The 20,756-nt window shown below is 42.1% G+C and overlaps 2 protein-coding genes across 2 annotated transcripts in view; one reads left to right on the top strand and one right to left on the bottom strand.

The window, feature by feature from the left end:
- The window catches only part of DZANK1 (double zinc ribbon and ankyrin repeat domains 1), a 46,761-nt gene extending 27,829 nt beyond the window's left edge, over positions 1 to 18,932 (top strand). Inside the window, exons 10-20 of the mRNA XM_006030446.3 lie at positions 1,818 to 1,940; positions 2,906 to 3,070; positions 3,762 to 3,990; positions 8,138 to 8,241; positions 10,561 to 10,635; positions 11,553 to 11,649; positions 13,154 to 13,245; positions 14,745 to 14,825; positions 16,104 to 16,231; positions 18,349 to 18,423; positions 18,734 to 18,932. Coding sequence (XP_006030508.1) covers positions 1,818 to 1,940; positions 2,906 to 3,070; positions 3,762 to 3,990; positions 8,138 to 8,241; positions 10,561 to 10,635; positions 11,553 to 11,649; positions 13,154 to 13,245; positions 14,745 to 14,825; positions 16,104 to 16,231; positions 18,349 to 18,423; positions 18,734 to 18,899 — 1,335 coding nt within the window. The 3' untranslated portion in view covers positions 18,900 to 18,932. The remainder of the gene's footprint in view (positions 1 to 1,817; positions 1,941 to 2,905; positions 3,071 to 3,761; positions 3,991 to 8,137; positions 8,242 to 10,560; positions 10,636 to 11,552; positions 11,650 to 13,153; positions 13,246 to 14,744; positions 14,826 to 16,103; positions 16,232 to 18,348; positions 18,424 to 18,733) is intronic.
- Positions 18,933 to 18,944: 12 nt separating this feature from the next.
- The window catches only part of BIRC5 (baculoviral IAP repeat containing 5), a 2,795-nt gene continuing 983 nt past the window's right edge, over positions 18,945 to 20,756 (bottom strand). The window contains exons 3-5 of the mRNA XM_006030455.3: positions 20,574 to 20,683; positions 20,305 to 20,422; positions 18,945 to 19,992 (exon numbers count right to left, since the gene is read on the bottom strand). Of these exons, the coding sequence (XP_006030517.1) occupies positions 19,909 to 19,992; positions 20,305 to 20,422; positions 20,574 to 20,683 (312 nt within the window). The 3' untranslated portion in view covers positions 18,945 to 19,908. The remainder of the gene's footprint in view (positions 19,993 to 20,304; positions 20,423 to 20,573; positions 20,684 to 20,756) is intronic.

Here is a 20,756-nt window from a genome sequence, read left to right as displayed (position 1 = left end):
TCAGGCACTATTGGGTGAAAGGGTTTACATCCCAAGTAGAATTCTTACTTAGCACCCAACAGCACTTTGTCTGGAATATCAGCTCCCATCTCCAAAAGACACTTGGGAATTCCATTATGTATCTTCTATTTTCTTTCAAAGGAGTTAAGGTTGTAAATGATACTATCTCCGTCTATAACGTGCTTTGAAAATATGCATTTAAAAGTAGTGGTCTCGGTTCAAAGTGTCCTTAATTTTCCAAGGCTTGTTTGCATTCCTTTTTCTTTATAATTGCAGTAGAGTTTAAATCTAAACAGCAGGGAACACCATTCACAACAATTTAGAATTATATGTGCATTAACCTTTTAATTATTTCTACTATCTCTGCTTTCTGCTCTCCCCATCACCTTACAGCTGCTATGCTTATATTTGACTGTGACTCTATGCAGAGGTGAGAGAAGCCACAGTGAATGTTCTCCCTAAAATTGCTGTCTTTGTCACTTCATACTTTAGCTGTGTTCATTGGGCTGGTTGGAGTGGTTTTTATTTTCCACACCTTAAGAAAAAAACCTCATACAAGCCCAATGCGTGAGTGTTATTTTTCTTAGGTATTGATAGATAGATACTCAGATGGGAGAAGACAGTATTGATTTGGACATCATTTTCTATTGGCATAGTGGCAACAATGCTAGATCTTAGTTAAAACTGCCAGGACATTGATTAGACATTTTCTGTACTAACCATTATAGCCTTGCTTCAAAATCAACTGATTTAGAACTACTGACATGCACAGAGTTAAGCAACATGCTTAAATGCTCTGCTGAATGTGGATGGTATTATTCAGCTACTTAAAGTTAAGCATGTGGGTAAGTTTTTTGTTGAATTAAGGGTTCAGACTGTCTGTGATGGCTGAAAGAAAAAGCTGAGAGTTTTGTACGAATACGATGAAGTAGTTTTAAGACATGACCTATTTTAGAACTGTTCTAAACACAAGGTAAATATTCACTTCTCTTTTACCTGGAATTAAAACTCACTATTGCTACAGGCTGCAGACTAAAACAGTGCTGTAGTGCTCAATTTCAAATATCAGAACACTTGGACTTCTTTAGTTATCATCCATAGTGCTGATTTCCAAAGAAATAATAGTAAAACAACATAGGACCCTATGGTAAAAGGAGTTAGAGTATTTTAAGTTGTTGTTATACTGACGATTGTTTATAATAACGTCTGTCAAAGGTTTGACTGAAAAATCTGAATTAATTATTGGAGGGTTAATTGGAGTGCTAACCTGATGACAGAGTCAGCAGCAGAACATGAAAGATCCAAATAAAATGGAAATATTTGAGCTATCCCACTTTCCTCCCACCAGTTTCCACATTCAAAGAATCACACACACTTTGCAAACAGAGCAAAAAAATAAAGACTGAATTTTGGATCTTAAAAGTGTACATTTGTCATATGTTATAGAGAATGTAATTTTTCATTTAAAATTCACCTGGAAATACAGAAACATGATGATAAGTGGTCAGTTAAAATAGGACAAGTATGTAAGGAAATAAATGGTGTATTATTTCAAAGAGGGCAAATAATGGAAAGTTCAAAAACATATAAAATATTTAAATTAAAAACACATTATTGTGAACTTTAAATGAGAAAATTATGGTACACAGATCAAAATAAAACCAGTGATGAGTCACAGCTGAAAAAAGTCCTTTAGGCTGAATATTGCTTCATGCTGTCAAATTGGCTTGCTTTTCTCCTCCTCTTACTTAACATGTGCTTTTCTTTAGCAGCAGGCTGTATGTATTTTGTTCATAATTCTTATTTTGCTTTACTAGCCTGTGTTCAATGGAGATACACCCCCTCCTTTACCCATGCAGTTTGGAAAAACAGTATCCTGCTCAAAGTGTGGTCGTGCTAACCACTGCGATGCTCGTTTCTGTGACTGGTGTGGAGCCAAGGTATGCGTTTCCAGGTGTGGGCTTTTGTAGAAAACTCTTTTCTCTTTCTGTTTTAATTGGCAATAAGCATGTGTGTTGACAAGTCAGGTTTTACTCATCTATGACCTGCAGCAGTTCCATAGCTCCATTCCCAAGAATATTGTGGGTTAGAACGTGTTTTTTTCTGTTATTATTAAACATGTATGTAAAGAGCCATATTTGTGCAGTGAACAAAGAACACGTAAAGGCACAGGGTGAAATCCTAGTCCCATTGATGTCAATGCCCAAACTCTCACTGACTTCAAGAATAACCATATTTCCTTTGTGGTCTCTGCCCAAAGGAGCTTTTCCCTAGAAAACCATATTTCCTTTGTGGTCTCTGCCCAAAGCTGCTTTTCCCTAGACCAGCCAATGTAAAATTGTCTCCATGTCACCTACTTCTGTATTTCTGAGATAGATTCATTCCCACCAAGGCAGGGAAGCTCAAAACCATATCATCTTCTGTCATCTGAGGCCCTGTAAAATTAGAAACTCTGCTATAGATATAAACAATCTGTAATCACAGGTCTCTACAATTATACTATGACAAGGGGAGGGGCAGAGTGAAACTGAATATTAATTGGGGTGTTTTGAAGTAGTGATGACAGAGTTTCCCAGAGGAGAACAACCTTTTAAAATTCTATTTTATATGTTAAGATTGGCAGACCTGGAAACTAGCCTACTTACACACTGGTTCCATTTGAAAAGCCTTGCCTCTGTATGCAATAGCAGTGAGAAGGTTGATGGTGATTTTGTTTTGCTTTTGTCAGATAGGGTTCTGAAACTACAACTAAGGTCACCAGTCTAAGTTGTAAGTCCTGTGGTTTTTTGCTTACTCTGAATTCAAGCTGACTGTTTTATCAGTGCTTAATTCTGAGAGTACAGAAGATGAATCTTCCTTGTGATATGCTTATCTATAGTGACAGCTGCTTTGCTGTACTCCCCAGCCAGGTCCTCCTCCTTGCTACTTTGCTTGCTTCAAGTGTGGTGCAAACAACCATCCATATGCTCGATTCTGTGGATCTTGTGGTGTTTATATTGAACCTGTATCAAAACCAAGCTCTCAGAATGGCATGCTGTTGGGCGCCGGAGACTCCTGCATATTTTCTCAGGTAAGCCAATGTTTCATACTAGGCTCTGATCCCTGTACAGACACTGGGTCATGTCCTCAGCAAGTACAGACTGGTACAAATTCGCATCCTTCACCTGAGACTACCATGATTTCTTTATAGAGTCTATGACAGACATTCTCTCGGCAGAAAAAAGAAGTTAACTTCATTGATAGAACTGTTAGCTGCAGAGAGTTACTCAGCTCTAATTATTACTACTTATAATTAAATGAGGCCAACTTCCTTTCTTGTTAAAGTCTGAGCTTTCTAAATACTTTTTTGTGGTTGTGACATCATCACTCATGTATGTGCCTAATTTAAGGGTATTTTTGATAAATAAATATGCCATGTTTAATTTTAAAAGATTTTAGAGAAAGTGATAATACATAGTCAGCCTTTCAATATTTTTATGGTGTCAGAACATAAATTCGTTTCTATTAAGAAGTAAGTTGCATGTTTCTTAAGTCTTTGCGATAAATGATATCAGCATTTTTACCAAGTGTTAATCGTAACCAGGAATTATCACAATTCCTTCTGAATACTGTTTGCTTTTTTGATAGCTTTTATTTTCTAGATTTGTTTTTACAGACAATGTTTCTTTACTTCTTGGGTGTTTTTCTTTGTGCAAAGTGATGTAACTATGCATTTTTACTGTTATCTTTCTTGTCATCTGGACTTTGATTTTTCCCTATAGGTTAAAGGGTTACAGACTCAAGCTGCCTGGCAATCTCTGGCTGTTGCATTGCCCAAACCCAAACTAGATTTATCAGAAAGAAAAGACAAAGGAACCCAGACCATTGGCCTGTTTTACCCATCAAGTAAACTCTTGGAAAAGAAGGAACTTGAACTAGTTTCTCAAAAAGAAAAGGAGGAGAAGATGAGTGATCATAAGCCTCTCCTTACAGCCATCAGTCCTGGAAGAGGTTAGAAATAATCTGATTGCACATGGTCCTCACAAAGATTTTCCCTTGGTTCTGAAACAAAACTACAGTGCTTTACCTTATTTTTTCTTAAATTGGTTCCTATGTGGACTACATATTTCCTAACAGATGGTCTTTTACAAAATTACTCTGGTCTTCCTCTACACTCAGAACTGTAAAGCCAGAGCTTGGTGCTTTGGCTTGAGGAACCAAATCCCAAAACTTTTCCGTTAATAACTAACAAGAGGAAGGTATCATTCCAGCATAAACTACAGTTTATGGTCCTTGTGGAGTCATACCACTTGTCAGATTTGGTGAGATCATAGCCAAGTTAAGGATTAGACATGGTCATAATTTGGACTGGAGACTGTCAAGGAAAATCCATGTTTCCTCAGAAGGTGGTATTCATTACATAAGCAGTATTATTTCTTTCAGCAGTAAATGCCTTGAGGGGATATTGTGTCACTAGATATATTGTCTTTTGGAAGATATGTAAAAGCTTGTCTACCTGGGGAAATTTACTGGAGTGGCTGTTGTGAAATAAACTAAGGATGTTCTGGAAGAAGAGATAGCTAGATTGGAAAGGAGCATTCTTATTTCAAAGTAACTGTGTCCAGACATACATACACACACAAATTCAATGCATTGGCTGTCTATAATCATTAACATTTTATAAGATTAGAGATTTTAGCCCCAATGTCCTGGAAACATTCCAATGTAAGCTGAAATAGAAGTTTTAGGCTGCATCCACACAAGCGTGGATATTTGTTTCCCCAGGGACAAGGAGCAACAGTACACCTTGTGCCACTGCTAGTTGTCCCTGGGGAACTCCCATGCCATGTGCCCTCTGGCACGTGGCAGGTTACCCCAGGTGGGGTAGGGGAGGCTGGAGCCAGCACTTGGCTGGCCCCAACAGCCTTACCTGGGGCCCTGGAGGCTTCCTGGGGCTGTAGCAGCAGTGATCCTGCTGCTCAGAGCCTCCTTGGCACAGGTGCACCATACCTCCTTGGTGCAGGTGCAGACCCAGAGGGGGTGTGCTTGATTGTGTCGGTGGCAGTTGGGTCACAGGCAGCTGGGTGTCCCCAACTGCCCCTCTCTATGTCTCCAGGCCCTCAGGGATACAACCAAGTGTTTGGGTATGAAGTACCCTTCCTCAGGCCTTGGAGAAAAAAATCCCAGCTCTACCTTCGTGGTATTAATGACTCTTTCAGCCCTTTTCCCATATTTTGTAAATTTGCAGGTAAGGCAACATTATTACCTGGGAAATAGCTCTTATATTAGATCCATCCCTGTAGTGAAATGCAGTACGTGACTTAACATGCCAAGGTGTTTAATCAGAGAAAAAGTTAAGGGACTGGCCCTGAATAGCCCTGAAAAAATATTTAACTCTAAAGACTTTTACATCCTTTCATTGACAGTGCAGTTTTCAACTCTTGAGAGATTGAGCTCCTTTCACCAGGCTAAGCTGGGAAGAAGCTTTGAATTGCCATGAAAACTTGCTAATTTACATATCTTTAGTCAGCAGAGGTGTCTTTGCTGGAGGCTTATTAGTAAAGGACAGAGGAGTTCTTTAGATTCTGCTGGGCCCGTGGAACTGATTTTCTGCCACAGTTAAAGTCTGGCAACCATCAGAACTCAGGTTTCTGTACTGTCCACACTGTCATGCTGAGCTGCTTACTAGTCCAGAGACTCGTAACCAGAGTGCTAGTATGCAGGCAGCTCTCGGTTACGCTAGGCAGGTTGTTCATACTTTCTCTAATTCAAACTCCTATATTTGACTAGTGATATTTTAATTTAAAAAATGTAAACAATTAAAAATAAGTGGGGGGGTGGTTGTTGTCGTGTCGTGTTCCCCCCCGCCCCGGAATGAACTAGCCAGAAGCACTACATAGGCAGGGGAAAATGTAAAGGACAGTTTGGACAGGAAAATGAAATAGTGGGACTGAGGTGTCAGTTTTTTGGTCAATGGTACATTTTTTTTCTACTGTATTTCAGGCTGTTTGAGCAGGAACCAAAGGCATTCAGAAGCAAATATAACAAAAGAGCCTCCCCCTTTCCACTGCATGTACAGTAAATAAGTCATATCTAGGTGTAACCAGCTGCTGACAATATGAACTCAGGTGTTCCCTTCAAGGTTGCCAGAAATCCTTTTAGATACACCTCAAATGGAAGTAAGTAGCTTGGCACCACGTGGACACAAGCATATTTCTGGCGTCCTGATTTTCATGTAAAAGACAAGCAGCTCAGTTTAGGTTTAGCCTAATCTAATGCAACTGCAGCTGACTAACTGGGGGTAACATCTAGAAAATAGCAATTCAGCTGGGCATTTTTATTATGGTAACTTATTCTTTATTTCAGGCTCTAATTTAATTTAGAGCAAAAATATTTTAGGGGCCAGGAGGGATGCTGTGTAGATCACCTCTCCCCTTAGACTCCTCCCATATCCTTTCTCAACATGCTTCTTCAAGACTGTCAGGAAGAACAAGACCTGTTGTTCTGGTTTGTCGTGGTTTCTTCATGGCTGATGTTGGACATTTGTTTTTCCTCCGAAGTCTGCTTTGCTTATTTTCCTCCAGGAGAGGAATGATTAGAGAGCTATTCCTTTTGTTTAGTCTTTGCTTTCACTCTTGTTTATTTAATTAACATTTATAACACAGTCATGTCTGGAGGCCCCTGTTGAGCTGGGTCTTATGTGCTAAATGCTGTACAAGCTAGTAGGAAGCCAGAGCCCACTAATTTTAACCCAAATACATACCATTTTGGTACAATGTAGCCTATCTAAGAATTATCAACAGAATGCAGAGAGTCCACAAAGTCTATTTTCCTTCCTGTACAGTATAATTGTCTTGTACTGTCAAAGCCATATGGCAGGACTTATTTTCTGACTTGGCTTCATGTATGTACTGCGATCCTCTATCAATGCTAAGATTGGCAATGGTAAGGTCAAGGTGACTTCTGTATTTCAGTTAAAGGAGGCTTGTTGTCACCTACGTGATTTATTTACAGCAAAAGGATTTGTACTTTCTGTACTTTCCCTAAGTGCTCTCTAAAATAAAGCTGGTCAGATCCTGATACTCAAACACTTTAGCTTCAAAGGAAATCCTTCTTTCCTGTTCTTCATTAAAATTCGAATATAGCGTTGAAAATATTGGATTTGAGCTGCAAAATCACTTGAAACCCCTGTAGTCTGAGTTATTAATAATTATTTAGATGGTGGCAGAATCTAAAATATCCTAGACATTGCCTAAACATGGAGTGCCCAGACCCTATCTCAATGTACTGAACAAGGAACAGATGGAAGACTGAGGATAGAGGTACAAGATACAAGCAGACCAGTCAGTATGGGGCACACTTAATACCAGTTCCAGTGGTATTGTTTTTTGATTGCTGTATGCATAAAATGTGTCTGCCTGGCATGAGCTGATTTCTTGTAGCTTCAGTAGCGGGTCTTGAGAAGGATTCTGCAAGATGAGAAGGCAGTTGTCAGTCCTGTTAGCCTTGGAATGCATTTCAAGAGGAGGATTAGATGGAGGAAAAAGCAAGGAGAGCTGAGCTATTGAGCCAGCATTGCTTTGTTAGCATTCCTCCCATTCCCTAAAAACTGTGCATCAGAGTTCATCCTCCACTCTACTGTGCTTCCTGATTTCTCAGGTATGGTCCTCCCTTATAAGCAATTTGTCAAATAATGTAGTAGGTAATACAAACTAGAATGGGTTACGTTATATGCAATTTTCAGAGTTGGCTTGTGTTTTCAATTTCACTGTGCTCTGCAGAACTAGTCAAGTTTACTGAAAACCAGATCAGTAATTCATGCTAATTAAGTCTTAATGCTAGTTTGTTTAGCTTGTTTCTGGAGTTGATTCCCTGTCTCACAGGCTAGATTGAGTCTATAGTCTAGAGGATCTCAGCTGTTTTGGACTCTCAGAAGAAATTTGACTTATTGTTGCCCTCCATTTCCGAAAGATAGTACATTATTTTACTCTTTTAAGGGGTGAAATTTCTCTCTTCTTCTTCCTTGGTCAGCTGAATCTGCTAACAAAAACCCAATGCTTTGTCCTGGTCAAGATCTGCAATTCTTTAATCACACCAACACAACAGTTATTGGTAAAAATTACAGAATATTTTCTTCTGCATAACTCCCTCCTTGTAGGTTACTGGAGAAAGCAGCTGGATCATATCTGTGCTCACCTTAGAAGCTATGCTCAGAACCACCCAGAGTTCAGGGCTTTGGTTGGGGAACCTCGTATGGGAAAGGTAAGAAATACATTTGTGGCTAGCATTCTACCTGTGAAGTATCCCAGAATGCTTGAAAAGAAAATAAATCCGATAAAAAGCCATTCTTTTGTCCAGAAAATAGCATCTAAGTAACTGGAAAATAAATGTACTCTTATTGCCTTTAGTCACCTATGTGGGTTTTCATTTCTTTTTAATTTTTTCCCCCTGCTTGCTTTCTCTCATTCTCCTTGTTGTTCTCATTTTCTCACTTCTTTCAATCTATTCCATTGTCTGTCTTAGTCATCTACTCAGTTCTTTCTGCTTTCTCCCTGAGTGTAGTTCCTTTATGTCTCTCACATATCCTCTTTAGAAATGCATCAAAGCTAAAGGAGATAATAAAAGCGTCAAGGCTGCTGTGGACCAAGAGCAGAGTCATTGTTCAATTTACCATATATCCCAGGGCAGGTGATTTAGAGAGTGAGAGAAAGAATGGAATTACGTGTGCAGTGAGTTAGAACAAGGCTAGTTTGCTATTTTAAGTTATCATCACAAGTAGGATTTAGTGTATGGTTCAGGGCTGAATTTCACCAGTAGATAGCAGTAGTTCCCTTTGTCTTATGTATTATTTGTACTGAAAACGGTGCTATTTGAAGTACTTGGCTTGTGCATATTAGAGAGATTGTTTTAATTAACGTCACCAAACAGTATTAAAGCGGTTATTTGTGACTGTATCGTGGCATATTAAGGAGGTGGGGATTTGAGGCTCCTCCCTTGTGTAGTGCTACTGAACACAGTCACTAACAGGGGAAAAAACTCACATCGAACAGAAACAAGTGGAGAAAATGGAAGTGCTCCACGTATGATCCAATGTGAGAAGGAGAAAGAATCTCATGGGCATTTCCCATATGTCATTTTCTGGAAGCAGGATGCTCCAGCACACCTATTTTGGGACTGATTTTTAGTTCTGCTATAAGGCCCCATTCTGGCAGTGAAAAGGAATCTTAATGTGGATATAAATGTGGTATGTACTATGTGGAGATAAGATTCAAGACCACTGGACATTACTATTATTATTTCTTTTTGTTAAAGGGTTCAGAACTGCAGATACCTGAAACATAGAAAATACCTGAGCTGGGGATATTTCTGCAGTTTCTTGGTCTTTGGCATCCTAGTGTAATGAAACTGTTGCTAAGAAAAGGATCAGGGATTATTTAGGGAAGGTGCCAAGTATCTGCTCTTTATTTACACTTCTTACTAATTTTTCATGCATTGTAGAAATATTATGATAAATTGCACCCAAGTTCTCAGTCTTCTCCCATGCCACTTGTTTTTGTAGTCTTGTCAACTTTGGCAAGGTGATAAGATCTTGGCTACTTTATTTGTTTATCGGCCACTTTATTTATCTATTCCTTTAATTCCATTTTATATGCTGCCCTTCCCAATAAAGGCTCATGGCAGTTTACAATAAGAGGACAGAATAATTTATAAAATGGGAAAATGAACAGGACAGCAAAACTAAACAGAACGCTTGCCTAATATGTCCCTTTGTAGATTTTATTTAATAAATAACTGTGCTTTACCTCCTGAGATTTACATAAGGTAGAGCTGGCACACAAGAAAGTACCCATGGTTCCTGCCCAAAACTAGCTGCATCTCATAGCTGCAGTTATGCTTGTACAGCAGTCTGTTTGCAACCCAGATTGTACTGTTACAAGCTGGTGTAACCCAAATAGCAGTTCCCCATTGGTAGTAAGCAATCCTGGACCAGGATGGCACAAGGTACCCCAGAAACCAGGCCCCAAGGGTCTGGAGCCTTGTGTCAGCCCCAGAAGTGAGCAGGCCACAGGACAGATTCAGTTAGATGTCCATACTTAGCACCAGTTTTCCCTTGTGGTAAGCCCTGCCTAGCTTGATTATGTTCTATACTCCGTGCACTAAAGTATCTGGGCATAATTGCCTCTGCAGATGCAAAATGTGTGGAGGGGTATGTATGTATAAGTGACACCTTTCTGTGACAGGTGTGAATCTTGTCCATGGTCTGTTAAACACTTTGGAATTAGAGTGTAAGGTGTCATTAATATCAGTTTTAGACAAGTTTGACATTTTCAATCATTCAGGTTTTTCCAGTTATCTCAAAATACCACCTGTTATTAATTCTCACCCTAGCACTCAGGTGAGATGGTAGTTAATATTGGTACTGTACTATAAGTGTGTATTATTCAACTGTGAACTATTATTATTTCTTCAGTGGTCTAGTTGATAAATGTCAGCTTACCAGCAGGATTACTTAACATTCCTGAAGCACTCTTCCTGTACTTTTATTGAAAAGGGATGATAACTTTTATTTTTTTCCTTTAGATTATTTCTGCTACAGTCCATGAGGATGATTATGAAGTCAGTATCAGATTAAATTATGTTCTCGCCACAAACAAGGTCAGTTTGGGAAAACAGGTACATCCTTAGAGAAGTGGCCCCCTGGAGCCCATAGCCATTGTTTGACAGCTCACTCCCGCAAGAATGCATATTCCAACCAAATATTTCTGTTATTGAGGGTGTTAATGCATCACTTCAGAAAAAGAAATCTTGACTTTTTCTGCTTAAACTGGTAGAACAGGTATCCTTGTCTGATTAAACCAGACTTCAGGGTCATGTAGCTATCACTTTGCATTTAGTGCAAAGGCATTTATTAAGCTTGCTGTTAGCATCCTACTTTCAACTGACAAAGTTTTAAATAGCCTTAGTACTGCTTTCCTCCTGTTCAAGAGTCTTCCTTTTCTTCCGTCTGCAAGTAGTGTTCTTGGGACACAGGTTTTCTAATTCTAAATACAGCTTGGAGACAGCACTTGCCAGAACTTTGGCTAATTATAAGTTGAAGTGCTGGATTTTCTTCCCTAATGTTAATTTGCTTAACCATGTCCTAAAGAAAAGCTAGAAATGTTATTCACAACCCTTTCAAGGCATTCAGTTAAACTCAGATTCCTATTAGATGATATACTGAGATGCTTACCTTGATGAAAGGTGCTTAAAAATGTATGTGTTTGGATTCTTATTGCTATTACCTCATTTGATAGATAAGCAATAAATTAACAGGATCTCTTAGCTAACATGAATGGTTTTTTCCTTGACTTGAATTGTCATTTCATAATTCTGAGACTGTTAACATTTTTGCAGTAAAACAAATATAGAACAATATGAAGTTCATCCTACACTGCAGCTAATTTGAGATTGAAGACATTAAATATCTGTATATATTTTCATATGTATAACCTCCTCCCATTTCATGCTATTAAGGATTTTACACAGTATTACATGATATTCCAATTAAATGTGTGCATTTTATTATTCCCTAGGGTATTCTTACAAGCAAACCAATAAAGTTTGACAATCATTATCTAAGCACTGTGACAGAAGGCAGAGATGGCCTATATGATAGTCAGCCTAGTTTAGGTGAGTGTTCCTGTGTCTTTGCAGTCTGTCAGAAATATAGCTTTAGCTCTCAGAAGTTTAATGTTGGATGCTAACATTGATAAATTAATCCTTTTTCAGACAGTGTACACCAGGGGTCAGCAACATTTTTGGAGAGTGCCAAAAACACCTGCAACCACAAATTGTAAGATGTTGATGTGATGGGGCAGATAGTGGGGGAGCTGCAAGGGGCCCAATCCTTGTTGTGGCAGCGCATCCCCAGCCCCTTCTCCACCATCCACGCTGAGACACACATGCCAAGCAAAATGCATTTGTGTGCCATACTCTGGCACCCATGTCGGGGGTTGTCTACCCCTGGTGTATACCACATATGCTGGTACCATTTTTGCCATTTAAAAATTCAAAATAGGACTTATACAATATTTAAGTGGTGTATAGGCTTACACAAGCATTGCTGAGTTCTCACAGACATTGAATTTCATCCACAGAGAAGAGCTGAAAAGTTCAGCAAGCTGCAACTTAAGCTTAGCATGCTGTTTTTATCCAAGTTATATTAATGGCCAGTGACTGTATGGCTCCCACTAGACAGTAATATATCAGAGCCATGTTTGTTATTCATTTTGAGCTGTTGCTTACAGAGTTTAGGTTTTGCTACAGTGGACAAATAAAACAATCTGGTGACCCAGTTTGCAGAGGAACTATATTGACACTGCTTCTATTGGCTTCAGTAAGAGGTGTGATTGCCTCTTACTGAATTTTGGTATTTTGCTGGAACTGTCATTGCCTACAAGGTCAGCACTAGAATCCATTAATTACTGTGTCCTTATTTTTTTAATGATTGCATAAATGCCTATCAGTGTCTTTTAATATTAGTCCTAATTGTAAACCTGTTGATCTGCAGTTTGGGAATGGCAGGCAATGCATTAAGAGCTAATTGGTTTTCATAGCTATTAAGAGCTATTTAGATTCCCATGTACTTCAGCTGAAATGCACTCCAGTGCAAATGGCCAGCACGAGTTAATCTCTTTCTAAATGTAGCTCAGGTTTATTTGCTGGACTTCTGTACAGTAATGGATTTACCCTGCCCAAGCAATTGCACTGTATGTACCACATTTGCCTCTTGAATAGAAGCCTGGGTAATTTTTTTAAATTAATCATTTGCTAAAAAATGCAGTTTGAGGACAGATGAACCCATTTGCAAGTTTAGCAAATAGTTTTAGCTGGAAACATCTGAAAACAAAATTCTGGAAAAGTCAGAGCATGTTTTTTCATTAAAAAAAAAAAAGAATGTTTTTGTTTCAGAATTTTGCCTAAGCTTAATTGAGGGTTTGTTTTAAGTTAATAACCCAAAATGAAATAGAAACTTACTTTTTTCTGTTTTCATTTGGCCCCAAGCAAGAACTGCTTCTGATGTATTGCTTTGGCCATCTTATTGAATAATCAGTTGATTGCATACCCTAGTTCTAAGTTCTTGTTGCATTACTAGAATTGCTTTGAATTTTAACACCAAATTCTCCCTATTTAGTGAGTGAAGAGGGTCAAATCTCAAGCCCTAAAGGAAAAGTAAAAAGAACAAAGAAGACAAGAAAATTTCTAGAAAAAGAAGACAAGCTGCCCGTATGTATTTCCTACAGTCTTATAGTTTGAGTGTAGGAAGGAAATTTGAGTTGCAGAAGTGCTAACACTACATCCAAGGGGATACCGAAAGGAAAAACATTTTTTGAAACACTGATTAGGGAAAGCATTCTATGTGGAAAAGAACTAAAAGTGTTCTGAAAAATAAGGACTGCCCTTGCCAAATAAAAATAGTTGGCTGATATACATAGTTTGCAAAAACTGGATTTAATCAAACATCTTCCCACTCTTTGAAAAACCATGTTTTAACTGTGCAGTTTTCATTTCTAATGAGAAAAATTCCCATCTGAACCAAATGCAAGTAGCTCAATGGAAGGATCTAAGCTTTCATAAAAACAGGGGCAGAGATTCTATCACTTGGTTACCTAACAGGAACTTTAATGCTTCAGAGAAGGTTGATTATTAAATGGAAACTTTTAAAGGGAAACTAGTGTTGACATATGGTCCTACCATTTATCCAACTGAAGGAGAGAATGGGGGAGAAATTTACCAAGTTACTTTGACTTAAGAAATACAGTACACACTGACTCTGTGAATGTAAGGCTTTCTTAAGAGAAAAAAATGATTTTCAGTGTAGCAATGTAAGCCCTTCCAGTCACTTCCACTCAGACGATACCTTATTTCAGCAAGCCACACACTACAGCATTTGAAAAGCAACAAGAAAAAGCTTTTCCTTTTTAAAGCATTTCATACAGTCCCAGCTGTTTCACAAACAGCTCTGCTTGTACTACAGTTCAGCCAGAAATGACTTTACCACATGTGAAAATCCTAGGAGGTGCTGTTTGCATAGGCTATTTCAAGTCTTTGGCTCCAGTTAATGTCACAGAGTGGCTCCAAGGGCTGGCAGCCCCCTCTTCCTTCTACTCATAGCCACAGAATAGAGTCCACATACCCAATCAGTACGCCAAGGTCTGAACTTTAGCCTCAGTGAACAATTAAAAAGGACAGTGCATCACAAACTGTATTTTTTTTTCACGCACCTTAAAACTGGAGTTTAGTTTTATTTGTAAAACAACATTTATTACACACACACACACACACACACACACACACACACACACACACCCTTCACTGTATGGTGGTAAATATCATGCCTCCTATTTTGTAAAAACAGGATGGTTTAGACTCTAATCCTATACACAATTACATGTTTAACCTGACTACCTTGAGTAGTTATTTATTTCAGTGGAACGGCTTGTGGTAACAAAGTTAAACATGTGCATAAGTGTTTGCAAAAGGGGGACCTTAGCTGTCTGTAGTGCCGTTGTTCACTCACTATTTGCTCAGAACTGGAAACAACTCTATTTACAGAAAATTGTGTATGGATTGGTGAGATTCAAATGTATAACATTTTCCCCTCAGATCTATTTACATCATCCTTCAGTTCAAGTTGTCTGCCTGTATCCAAGGGCAGAATCTGGACATGCAATCAGATTCTCACTATGTGAATCGTTTTGTTGTTGATTTCTGTATTTCCACAGCCTGAGGCTAGACAGCTACTGAAAGAAGTGGGCCCAAGTGGTGAGGGAAGAATTTCTATGGTAGAACAATTGCTCGATGAAGTAAGTTTAAAATTAGGCCATTTCTATCTCAGAATTTCAGGAGACAGTCCAGCATCTGTTTTTTTCATAAGCATTAAGTCATATTCATAAGTCATATTTATGACTTTTTATAATATTATAACCTCAGAAATTGTTCCTGGGAAGCCAGATCATTGGAATAAAGCACTTAAATGCTCAATTGTAAAGAAAATTTTAAATAAAACCATAAAGGAAATAAATTTACGTTTGGATACATTTCCCAAACTTGATGGTTAAGTGATGCTAAGGAGACTCCCTTGCCTCTAGCAACACTACATCATAAGAAAAGAATCCAAATCTGTTGTGAAGTCTCATCCTGTTATTTAGAACCAGATCTTTTACATCATGGCTGCCTAACTTCTGCGTGGTTGGGGACCGCAGACGGGGTGTCCCATACTGTAGGGGCCACATGCAGCACCACACAACACCCACCTCTTATTGTACATGTCCCCAGTGCATCTTGCTCCCCCAGCCACAGTGTCGTCCCCCCTACCACCATGTGGGTATGAAACCCAGTGCTCCATCCTTCTGTCACTGTACTACACTGGTGCCTTCATACTGCATGGGGGCTCCAGGTGCCCCTGAGCTTCCTGGCCCTGGGCTTCCTCAACCCAAGAGGTCATGCCACTCCACCTGACTCCCAGGAGCAGAGGGAGCTTGGGGGAATCCAGTAGCAGCAGCTGGAGACCAAAGTGGGGTGTGACACCCAGACTGGGAGCCCCAGGGCTTCATGTGGCCCAAAGGCCACCAGTTGGACAACACTGCTTTACATAATATGCAGACAACTGATGCAGTCTTGTGGAATAGAAACACCAACAGTGCATTCCGACTGCATTCTCATACACTGCACAGTATAATGCAAATATGGAGGGGTCTCAGGGGAAAGCTGGGTAGGAAATGATATGGCACTGGCTAAATCTATCAGCACATCCGTGCCACCCGTCTTGCCTGTGGTAGTAGCCACAGAGCAGCTGCAACATTAATCTTCCCTGCCACCCAAAGGAATTTGACCCTTTTTGCTTCTGCAGCCAGGTATTGTTTGCTATTACTATTTTTTGTGCTGCAGACAAATATTAGAGGATGACAGGAAATAGACACAAATTCATGAAAGTTCATTTCTCCAGGTTTGTGTGTTTCTCAACATTTTCTAAGCATTACAATATTTTTCACTGTGATGAATATGTTTGTTATATGAAAACAGGAGGGGATGTTGAAATGGATGATTAATTTAACTGCTAGTCTTCCTTTTCTCTACTTCAGGGAGCTGACCCAAACTGCATAAATAATGAAGACCGACCTGTTTTAACAGTGGCTGTCCTAAATGGGCATGATGAAGTGATCCCAGTTCTTGTGCAGAAAGGTGCAGATATTGACCATCAGTCAGGACCGTAAGTGATCATTCTCTAAACCAGTGGTCTCCAACCTTTTTAAGCACAAGAGTACTTTTGGAATTAAAGTGCAACCCAGGATCTACCTCAAACAATTGGAGCTCAGGCAGCTCATCCAGGGGTGTGGGGGGAGGAGGGCCTCTCGATGCTGCACACACCCTGGTGGGGGCCTGGGAAAAACATGCCCCACCCCCCCACCCAGTCTTTGCGTTGCCACTGGCCACAGAGGTGACTGCTATTGCACATTGGGGCTCTGTGCACTGCTGCAGCTGGCCTGGGAGTGGCACGATGCCACATGCCTACTGCCACTGGGCTGTGCCGTGCCCTGCCCACGCAGCAGTGGGATGCATGAGGCATCGCACCGCTCCCAGGGCAACTGTGGCAGGGACCAGAGCCCCAGCATGCAGCGGCAGCTGCCTCTACCCTGCACACAGACTGGGGGGGCACATGCCCCCTGGACCTCCTGCAGGGTGCACACAAAGCGGCAGGAGCCCTCCCGTGTCCCTAAATGAGCCACCTGGGCTCTGATTGTCCCATGACCTGGCCCAGCCAGGGCCCCACTCACCACAGCCCCTGCCTCTGCCCTGCTCCCTCCCTCACTGTGGGGGCCTCAATCTGCCCCCCCCTCCCCCCCGACTAAGGTGGCACCAGTTGCCCATACTATACCTATACATTTTGGTATTTGGAGTTTTTTATCATAGAAAATCAGAGCTACCCCTGCCCCCACAGAACACAGGTCCAGACCCCATTCCCAAGCCACAGCCCCCAGCCCTGCTGGTACCCTTGACTCTCCACTCACAGCTCCCTTCCTCCCCCTCTCCTGCCCTGCTGGAGAGGACCCCCAGCTGCCAGGGCTATAGAGCCAGGGACCCAGGTTCTGCAGCCCCCTGCCCCCTGCAGCAGCACCTGAGCCCTGGCTGCTGGCTATGGGAGGTAGCAACTGCTGCAACATAGTGGGGGGGCAGCTCCTTGCCACTGCACACACTCCCTGGGGGAACCTGTGTGCCCCAGACATGCGCATGGGGCAGGTGCAGGCTGGCCACTGTGGGCTCAGACTCCCTGCCCTGCTGCTGTCCCCTGGGGCCTCCACAGCCCAGTGGCTGGGACCCGGCACAGCAAGGCAGAGCGTGGCTGGGCAAGGAAGATCTTTGCCACTGCAAGCTCTGCACTGTCCTGGTAACCTGCCCCGCAGCAGCGAGGGGCACAACCACACACCGCTGCCGGCCTGGCAGGGGATGCCTTGCCAGGGCAACATGGGGCCTGCATGGCAAGAAGTTTCCTCGCTCTGCCCTGCTGTGCTGGGTCCTGCCCACTGGGCTGCAGAGCCCAGGGGAGAGCAGCAGGGTGAAGAGCCCACCCCCACCCTGTGCACAGGTTTGTGGGGGCACAGGTCCCCCGGCCTCCTCTCAGGAGTGTATAGTGACAGGGAGCCAGCCCCGACCCCGACAAGCTACTTGCAACTGCCCATTCCCTGCCCAGGGCCCTGTGGCTGCATGTTCCAGCCCCAGTCCCTTCCTTCCCCACTACGGGGGCCTCAACCCCCTCCTCCCTCCCTCTGCCAGACTTACCTGCAGGAGCTGCTCTCCAGGTTGCCTGGTGGCCACATACATATACATGCACATGGCACCCCCTGCCTAACCACCCTCCTCCCACTCCCCCCCAGCCCCTTGAAGGCTGGAACTCTGCCAGCCTGCAGCGAGCTCACTGCAAAATCCATGTTTCTGTTTAAATGAAACTCCACGTTTTCTTGGGTAAAAGAGGAAATCTGCATTTTTTTCTGTGGGAAACTGGAGTCCCAGATCCCTGTTTATCACCCCTTCCAAATGTTTCCCCTCTCTATCCCTGCCTGCTTTTCTTTCTTCTCTCCTGTCACCCTTTTCTCATTTCAATCCTTTTCTCCACCATTAGGAAAAGGTAGCATACAACTTGTTTTCCTAAGGTGACACTCTGCCCTGCCTTTTGCCTGACTTCAGGCTAACACAGCTAGCTACCTTGAACTATAAGTAGGTATAAGATCTCTTCATCCAATCCTTATCTGTCCCTTTGTTTTCCCATAGCAGAATGTGATTGACCACTCATATCAAACCACATGGTAAAATTTGATTCCTCTTGTTCAGGCATAGTAACACTGCTCTTCACGAGGCTGTTTCATTTGGATTAGAAAGAAGGAAATGCATCCAAGTCTTGTTAGGGTAAGTACAGCAGTTTCATAGTTGTTAGGGGCTGGAAGGGACGTTACAGATCTTGGGGAACAGAAAGACTCTAGTCTACATTCACTACAGAAAACTAATAACTAGTAAGTAACACATAAGAGCTTCCTTGTATTGTGTAGCCTCAATTCAAGTTGATATCACATCACTATCTGTCTTGCATAACAGCCAGCAGAATCAGATGCCTTCACTCTCATTACAGCATCCATAAGCAGCAGAATCTGGCTGTAAGCAACTTCCTTCTGATTCCAGTAATTTCAAATAGCTTGAATATGTTGCTTCTTATTTACAGCTGCAATGCAAGCTTTAAGAAGAAAAATACAAAAGGACAATCAGCATATGATCTGGCTGTGAAGACTGGGAATAAAGAAATAATAGCATTGTTTACAAGTAAACTTGGACAGGGACTGTTAAACAAACTCACCAAACCCAAAAATATTACTCTGACTGATGTTTGACTGCAATCACCTTGTTGAAGGTAGAGGTGGAAGTTATTTATGGTCAGAAGAAATGTATGGGACTGTACTGAATTCCCCCCGATTTCAGGCTCTGGATTCTTCTTTTTTTTTTTCCCTTTAACTAGGTGTCATTGAAATCAGTGACATCTGACTACAATGTCAAAAGCCTCAAATCCTATCTAAAATCCTTAAGCAAGATTCTTTTGTAGTTCAAAAAGAAGTCTAAGAACTTCAGGGTTAGGCCCCAAAGGAATACCTGTGCCTTTTCAGCTTTATTCATCAACTCTGTGGAGGTGCCAGTAGGATCTAGGATTGACTGATCAGCCGATTTTATGTTTTAAGTATAATGCATTATGAATCATGTAGACCAGGGGTTCCCAAACTGTGCTACATGTACCATGGGGGAAATGCAGGACATCTCCAGGTGACTATGCAGGAGAAACTGTGTAATTGCAGATTTGATTTTCCTTATAATTGGTTTTGAAGGGTTAAAACATATGCTGACAAGGGTACGTGGGCAGCTGGTAAATCTGGAAGAGGGTGCGCAATAAGAGAAAATTATTTGGGAACCTCTGATGCAGATTGTTGTAAAAGGACAAGAGTTACGTTTCATTGTAGGAAGTGTTGTGAGTAGAGTTAAAATAAAATCTTTGTTCAGTGTTTTGTCTTATAGACATTTATTTATAAATGCATCAAAACAAAAAGTGGAACTGTACAGGAGACTTTCAAAAGCCACTGAGAGATTTGGGAGCACTCAGCTAAGAATAACGAGATGGAAGTGAGAAGCCCTTTACAGGGAGGGCAGAGATCTATCCAAGGCTCAGACTTTCCTGCTGGAGCCACTGGAGGGTACGATGGCAACATGAGCTGTTCAGCCACTACAAAGACGTGACCGCCATATTAGGACCACTACCAGCCTCCGTCTCAAGAAATGCAATCACTCCAGCAGTCAAACAAGAGCAGATCTACATGCCTGATGCTGCCTGCAAGTAACAACTAGAGAAAACACTCAGGAGGTCAGCTTTGCAATGTAGCGACGCATGTCCTTTGCTGCTTCTTCAACCTCTGTCACCTTCTGAGAGATCTGCTTTTTCTGGAAAGAGAAGAGAAATTCTTCAGCTTAGGGACGGGCACTGTCATACTCAGCTGTCCCAGGACAAACAAGAGAGGGCAAGGGCACAGAAACAGTGACACACTGTCTGGCCCAACCCATGACAGAACAGCGATCAACCAATCCTGGCAGCACAGAGAGAGGGAAAAGGGGATGAGGAAAGAAAGCTGCACAACAAGGAAGTCATTTTGTGGGGCCAGGATGTCAACTCGCAGACCTCACGACCAGAGGCTGCATTAACCTCCCTGAACTCAGCGTAGGGGTAAGCAGGCCCCAGAGCGGAGATGCACGTACAATCATGTTTCTCATCCGCTCCTTGTCCAGCTTCAGGAACTCCTGCAGCGTCAGGTCAGCAATGTCCTTCTGAAGGGAGAGAAAGGCGCAGGCAGGGGAGTGCTTCCGGTGCTCGTCCCTAGGTGAAAGAACCCAGCTGGGATGATGGCTACCTCCCAGAGCACCGCCCTCCTCCCCTCCCGAGCCCGCTCCCTCCAGCGCTCAGCCCCTGCTGCACACATCGCAGTCGTGGCTGCACCCGCCCACGCGGGGGGGAGGGGGAAACTCACGCGGGGTCGTCGTCGGGCTCCCAGCCCTCGAGCTCCTTGAGGCAGAAGAAGCACTGTGCCACGTCCGGGGAGTTGTCGCTCGGGCGGTGCACGAACCCCGCCGCCGCCATCTGCGCCACGGTCAAGGATGGGGGGGTCAGCCGGGCCGCCCATCTCATCTCATCCCATCCCATCCCATCCCAC

Source organism: Alligator sinensis, unplaced genomic scaffold (assembly GCF_000455745.1).
Source record: "Alligator sinensis unplaced genomic scaffold, ASM45574v1 scaffold21_1, whole genome shotgun sequence".
Lineage (NCBI taxonomy): Eukaryota > Metazoa > Chordata > Crocodylia > Alligatoridae > Alligator > Alligator sinensis.
The sequence above is the reverse complement of the archived record's forward strand: the minus strand, read 5'-3'. Positions and strand labels throughout refer to the sequence as shown.